General features: G+C 40.9%; 1 protein-coding gene across 1 annotated transcript in view; it reads left to right on the top strand.

The window, feature by feature from the left end:
* The first annotated feature begins 578 nt into the window (after positions 1 to 578).
* Positions 579 to 7,310, top strand: part of PTPN5 (protein tyrosine phosphatase, non-receptor type 5) — a 67,569-nt gene continuing 60,837 nt past the window's right edge. Inside the window, exon 1 of the mRNA XM_026078915.1 lies at positions 579 to 603. Within this exon, the coding sequence (XP_025934700.1) occupies positions 594 to 603 (10 nt within the window). The 5' untranslated portion in view covers positions 579 to 593. The remainder of the gene's footprint in view (positions 604 to 7,310) is intronic.

Raw genomic sequence — 7,310 nt, 5'->3', positions numbered from 1 at the left:
CCCCCCCACACCCCATCCATTCCGAAAAGCTAAGATGGTCAGGAAAGCCGCAACAAACAGCCTCTTCAGGATGCTACCAGGAGTAGATGCTTTCAGTCAGTACATCCAGGAACCCAGCGTTAGGAGAGCTTGAGCTACATGTGGATGGACCTGCATCTCCCACCATTCCAAGGGATTCGCAGTCTGCAGGCAGATTGTTCTCCAAAGGGAAGCAATTCAGTGCAGTGGTCTGGGCCTGAGCAGTGATGATAAACATTAACCATAGACAGTGAAACAAATAAATGAAATTATTGTAACATTAAACATTTTTTCTTCTTAGTAATGTAATTCCTGACTCCTGCTTGATTCCGATCAGTGGCTTGGTACTTCCATTATGGATGAATGCATCATGCTGCTTCAGAATTTCTTTTCAAGCAAGAGGATGTATAAATCCCCCAACTATTTTTGGACATCTGATAGTGTTAAAGCTTAGATTTTTCACTTATTTTTTAGGATTCTAGAACATACAGGATGTAAACTATAATCCTAGAGGACCATCTTTCCTGGAGCAGACATTGGAACTGAGCTACTATGTGACTAAAAGGACTGAGTGCATGTCAGATGGTTAGATGAGGAAGATCAGATTGTATCATACTGTCCCTTCAGTATGGATGAAAAACATCAGTCATACACTCTTTCAGAACTTTCCCTAATTTTGGAGAATGAAGGGAACATAAAACAACAAAAAGAAAGGGAAAATTCATCACAGGTTGTAAATGTTTTGTAAAGCTCAGTTAGCACATAAGATATCCTTGTCACTAGTTTTTTTTGTAGTGGACTATATTCTTTAATCTAGTCATAGTTCTCCCATTATGAAAAGGGTCTAATTGCCCTCCATTGGAAGTCTTCTATTGGAAGCATTTGATGTAAATAACCTTTTTTTCTTCTTCTTTTTATCGCTTAAGAAGTTCATGTGAGTGTTGAGGATCTGATCTAGTTACCTTCCAGTTACAATATACATATGCTTCAGTGCTGCACTGGACCAGGTTTTTATAGCATCTTGTAGGTATAGGTGTCTCGTAGACTATTGCAGTTCGTGGCTGTTTTTATGGTACAGAAGCCAATTCAGCTGATGTGGATGTGCCTTTGGAATGAATTTCACATGGTGAAGGAGGCCCAGCTTATGGAAAAGAGGGTGCTGAAAGCCTTCACCAGAGAGTGTTTGGAGATCAGAAACATCTTCTGTATGTGAACACATTGTAAGGTGAATGGTTTCTCCACCTGCTGTATGTTTTATTTCAGAGATGCCCCTTAGGAGGTGTGACCTCCCATATATGTGTAAGATCCTGAGAAACCTCGGGTACCATGCAGATATTTCTGCTGGGCATTCACTTTCTCTGTACAGATTACATGTTAGGGGTTGACTTTTGCCAGCTGATGGTCAAGGCTTGCTTTTCATGGCAGAAAGTCTGTGCTTTCCTTTCTGTGAGCTGACAGCATCATGCTCATAGTCTTTGCAGTCTTTGTGTAATACAAGCCTTGTCCAAGACCTTTGAGGTCAATGTTGAACGTAGGCCATGAAACCTCACAGTGTTATATACCTTTATATTGACGTGACATGTGGGTATGCTAAATAATTGGAAGTCCCACTGTGTTAGGACATGTACAGACATGTAATAAATGGCAAACATGCACTATCTGCCTCAAAGCACTTATTCTGGATAGTTCAGCATAAGTAAAAACATGAGATTGTGTGCTCTCTGATCTTTACAGTCATAGACTTTGTTAATTTCAAAGCAAGATGTAAGAACCGTTTTGCTGGTTACACAAAATAATGATTTTAAAAATCACTGCAGAATTTATCTCTGCACTGAAATTTGGAGTAAAATGTAGTTAAAAGTATGGAGTTAAACCATGGTTGAATTCAATCCATAGCCAACAGAAAACACACACACAACGTTTTTTTGCTCTTCTACTAGCTAGTGTTTTTACTGGCTAGTAAAAAAAAGAGATTTTATAAACCCGATACTTACAGATACTGAGTATATTTGGATATCTTCTACATTTCTCTTCCTATTTCATGTTTGCCAATATGGCTGCTTTGGAGTAATGTGTGAAAGGGTTTGGTGGAGTAACACTTTTTTGTTTGTTTTTATGGAACTTCACTTCCTGCCTTTTGTTTTGACTGAGGTTTCAACATTGCCCTAAGAAAAGTGTTCCCTTGTTCATTCCCTTCTCCTCATCTCGATTGGATTCTACTTGGCCTAAAAATCATGTGTTTATGCGCATAGCCTGCAGGTTGTTCATCAAAAAGATCTGTAATTCAGCAGTGAAACAGACTTACTTTTTATATGTGGGCAGTACAAAGGGAAGTTTTTCAAAATGAGTTTTGTTTTTATTGCAGAATAAGGCGTGGGTAGTTCTGCCTTGCAGAAAAGCTTGGCCTGGAAAGACCTAATGTGGGAGGGGAAAAATAAAAGATCGACAATCATTTGTCATGTGACATCAAGATGGAATAGCTCCAGCAAAAAACCTGTATTAAAGCTGAATGTGAGCTGAAGGTCATGTACTTGCCTTAGTGTTAATTTAACAGTGTCAGCATGGAAGTATCATGTTGGTAAAGCACTGTGGAAGAAGAAAGGTTGCTTGCATAGGGTGCCTGTGGAAAGCGTGCTTGCTGAAAAGGAACCCTGAAATGGCCTGTATGTGGGATGGTTGAGCAGACAGGTTTTGACTCAAGAGACAATCAGAAAGTATTAATGAGGGTAATTTGAGTGAAGGCTCAGGAAATGGTTTATGAAATGCAAATCAGTGTCTTTAAAGTTGACCAAGGATGCTGCAATAAATACTTGAAGCAGAAGCCATTATCCAGGCATTTTCATAGAACCGTAGGCTGACTTTTGCTTCAAGCTTGGCTATGAAAAGGGTCTAATTCTGCTCACTTGTCATTAACACACTAACAAACTTCAGTGTGCAGAAAACGCTATCTCGAATGTGGCCAAAGGTCCCCAGTGTTTTAATGCCTAAGTTGAGCAACTGATGAAACACGTACAAAGAAAATACTATCACTTTCATTGCAGGGTGTGTGAACTAATGGCCAACTTCTAATGCTTTGCCTACTTAGGATAGGTTGGAGGGCAAATACCGAACCAGTGTTCACTTTCAAATGCAGAAAAATGCCTTGGGAAACTGTTACAAATTGTTTGCCTCAGCCAGTGAGGAAGGATGGAGAAACCATGAAATGATAGACTAGATTGGAAATTGTCTTTTTAAGTAACCAGAAGGACGTTCATTTCACAGAACTGTCTCATGTTAGATTTTGTGTGTGCTCACATCCAACATAGCATCAAGCAGAAAATGTGCAGAGTAAAATTAATAGGCTGGTGGTTTCAAACCTAGAAGAAGTTTTGCTGTAGCTGTGTGACATAGTCATTAATTGCTGTGGTGCAGATGGAAAATAGGATATAGATAAAGGTCTTAGGAAGCTATGGAGATCAGCAAAATTAAACATTTTTAAAGGAGTTTGCACTTTGGTTAAGAGTTTAAAGCTGAGATCTTTCAGCAAGAGCTTTGTAAAAGCAAATTTATTTTACTGTATGAACGCAAACTAAGCACTGTATAAAATGAAGCTAATGAAAATCTAATTCTGTCCCTGAACAGCAACTGAGAATCAGAGAGAGGATGAAAACCATGCAGCTTTCAGTGCCAAGATGACTGGTTTGCATCTACAGAGACCCTAATTTCAACAAAGAGTTAAACTAAAAGTCAGTCTATTGCTTTTTGACAAGTATCAATTTGGTAAATTATCATGTGCTAGTTTTGAATTTTACTGTCCTTATCACTTTAGTACAATTTTTTTTCAGGATTATATAAGGAAGTTTACCTTGAAGGAACTTTACTTTAAGGAGAGTACGGGCTATTTGTAGTACATGAGAAAGTAATTTTAGTTTTCTGTGGGCCAGATTGTAATCCCCGTTTCAGTCGGTAATGCATTGCACAAATAATCCTAATGACTTCAGGGAGATTTCTTGCCTGAGTAAGAGTGCAGAGGTGAGTAAGGAAGCCACAGTCTGGCCCTGTATAATTAATACTGTTTCTGTTCCAGAAGTAAAGTACAGCAATGTACTGTCTGTGGAAAGAGTGCTGTTCTGGGAACATAGTGAAAGTGAAGAGATCATTTTTGTTACTCAGTGGCTTGACAAATACAAGTTTAGAGTCTGTTCACTTAAAACTGAGCTTTCATTATGTGGATGTTCCATGATTTCATTGTAGTATTTATAAACAGTAGTCAGCACTTCTAATGAATGCTTGATTCAGAAAGAGATTTGTGCTTACAAAATGTTTGTATAGTAACATCAGCAGAGTTTGGCTAACCATATGCTTGCATGTGGAGAGCAAACAGAACCATGAAAAAAGCCACTCCAACTTCGGCATGAAATAAACCTATTCTAATGTATGGTTGTTTTTCTTCTGGTCCTGTTACAAATCATGAAGCAGTGGCCTTAACAGCACACTAGGTAGTAGTGATGAGAATATCAATTGCAACAGTGTTGAGAATCAAAAGAAGTATAACCATGGTTGGCAAGTTTAGCTTTTGCCAATGGGTAAATACATGGGTAACATGCATTTACCATATGTTACGTGGGTCAATAGCCATAGCAAAATTTTGCCTTTGTCAAGATCTTAAAGCAGAAGCAATGACTTGGAAGGTAGTGTTTGGAAGACGTTTTGTGCGGCATATTTTTATGAAGGGCTAGACAGGTTGTCAGGCTTTTTTTTTTTTATTCTCCTCGTACTTGGTCAAAGATTTCTCAGGTTTGATGGATGGCAAGTGAATTCACTTGATTGTCTTCTTGTCTCATACTAAGTAGGAGGTATAGCTCTGATAAAGTGATATTTGCAAGCTACAGAGAATTAATGCCTGTTAAGGCCATTGCCCCTTCTTCTGCCAGTTTCCATTAGCCCAGCATAACAGCAACAGTATTAAGGATATCTTTTTGTTTGATACCAAAGGTATTCCTCCATCATTCACACTTCTGCAGGCTGGGGTTTCCAGAGGCATTTAAAGAAACCAATTACTTGTTTCCATGAAGTTCCAGTGGAAGTTGGAACCCTTTAGCCACCTTTGAGTCATCCTGCATGAAGACATAGGTGAATCCGTTTCTTAATGTGTCCTGGGTCTCTGTATCACTACATGATTCTTTTTTTCTAGGTCACCTTGGAAGGACTCCAGTTTGTCATGTTACAGTAACCCTGTGAAGGGAACTGAAAAATAGGATAGGTAGATATGACTGATGAGTGAACAACTTCAACAAGCTGTCTTGAGTAACGGTTCTGGAGAGGACTGTGACGTTGCCTGGCAATGCTTCCAGTTCGGTATTGGTGGAGTATGTATTTTCAGATTATGAACTGCTGTGAAGGTTTATTTTGAACCTTAAAGGCATAGAGGGCCAGATCAACTGGATTAAGGCATACACGTTTCTGCAGACAGCAGTTTATCCTATTGTTTTATGGTGTAGAGCATCTGGTCACCTTCAGTTTAACAGCCCAGGTAGCAAAATGCAGTATATAGACAGGTTGGTCTAGCACAGTGTTTTGGTGCAAAGCTGCAGCTCATGATTTGGGGTCATCAGCAAGGTATCTTAACCACTCTGCTGCTGCTTCCCCAGCAGCTGTGCATCCTTCCTAGATTTCCATGAGAGTACGTCTGTTTTCCTCTGGGTGGTTTCTGCCTTGCCTCTTTCCTTCCCAGATAACCTTCACTTCTGATTGCAATGACAGTATGGTTTGGGTTTTTTCCAAATTGATGAAAAGATCAAGCTGCCTCTTGTTCTTTTGATAATGCTGTGTTGTGTCTGCAATGAAAAAATGACCAAATTGAGTGGAATGCATTTGAGTTTGGTCTCATATATTCATTTGATCACGCTAGTTATTTGCTTTGTTTTCATTCTTCGGGCCTTAACAGAATATGTCACTTGGAACTTTTAAAGATTTATCCAGAATTGTGACCATAACTTGACAGGGCAGTGAAACATGCTTAGCAGGGTATGTCCCAGGAGTGCTAGCAGAAGTAGGCAGCTATATTTCAGAGGCTGATTACAGAGTCCATTTTAAGACAAAGTTCCTGGCAGTCCCTAGAAAGATTGCAATCCTAAGTCCAAGGCAGAAATAATCTACTGTATCTCAGCACAGCATTATGTGCAGGCAGTCTTCCCCTCATGTGCTCTTGCCTCTTTGCAAGGAGCCTTTTAGCTCCCATTTTTGAGCTTGATCTTAACAGGAGGGATGGTCACAGAGGATATGTCCGACCATGTCCTTTATCTGCATTGGAATGACATCTGAGTGGCACCACCTTTCTTTTTTTTGTCAGTTCTGATGAAGGAAGTGTATGGGCATATGGGCCTGAAAAGAGGAACAGCATTCTCCAGTCACAACCCTCCTCTGGATGGTTGTGGGAGGGAAGAGTCATGGTTGTAGTTTGTTCCTGCTCTGCAGTTAGATGTAGCAGACTATTCACACCATGACAAAAAACAGGTGGCTTATGGTGGGATGGGGAGAGATGGGATCAACCTCACTAAGCGGGGCACGCATGTCTTTGCCAACAGGTTGGCCAGCCTTGTAAGGAAGGCTTTAAACTAGGAAAGTTGGGGTAAGGGGAGAGTTATAGAGACAGGGTAGTTGGCAAAAGATAGCTCAAGTCAGGATGCCTCTGGCGGGTGCATGCAGCCAGGGAAGTGTGCACAGGACATGACTGTGGAGGATCCTCTTGTACCCCTCCTGGGAAACCTGCATACTCGATGCCTGTACAGCAATGCATGCAGCATGGGGAATAAACAGGAAGAATTAGAGATCTGTGTGCGGTCACAGGGCCACGATCTCATTGCAGTTAGAGACATGGTGGGATAGCTTGCATGACTGGAATGCTGTCATGGATGGCTACGTGCTTTTTAGGAAAGACAGACCAGGAAGGCGAGGTGGTGGAGTTGTTCTTTAGCTGAGAGAACAACTGGAATGTATCGAGCTGTGCCTAGGGGTGGATGAAAAGCAAGTTGAGAGCTTATGGGTAAGGATTAAAGGGCAGGCTAGCATGGGTGACACTGTTGTGGGTATTTACTACAGGCCACCTGATCAGGAAGAGGAAGTCAGTGAGGCCTTCTAGAGACAGCTGGAAATAGCCTCATGATCACAGGCCCTGGTTCTCGTGGGGGACTTCAACCATCCTGATACTTGCTAGAAAGACAACACAGCTAGGCACAAACAGTCCCGGAGGTTCCTGCAGAGCATTGGTGACAACTTCTTGACACAGGTGGTGGAGGAGCCAACAAGGAGAG

This window comes from Apteryx rowi, unplaced genomic scaffold (assembly GCF_003343035.1).
Source record: "Apteryx rowi isolate R43461 unplaced genomic scaffold, aptRow1 scaffold_49, whole genome shotgun sequence".
Taxonomy (NCBI): Eukaryota; Metazoa; Chordata; class Aves; order Apterygiformes; family Apterygidae; genus Apteryx; species Apteryx rowi.
The sequence above is the reverse complement of the archived record's forward strand: the minus strand, read 5'-3'. Positions and strand labels throughout refer to the sequence as shown.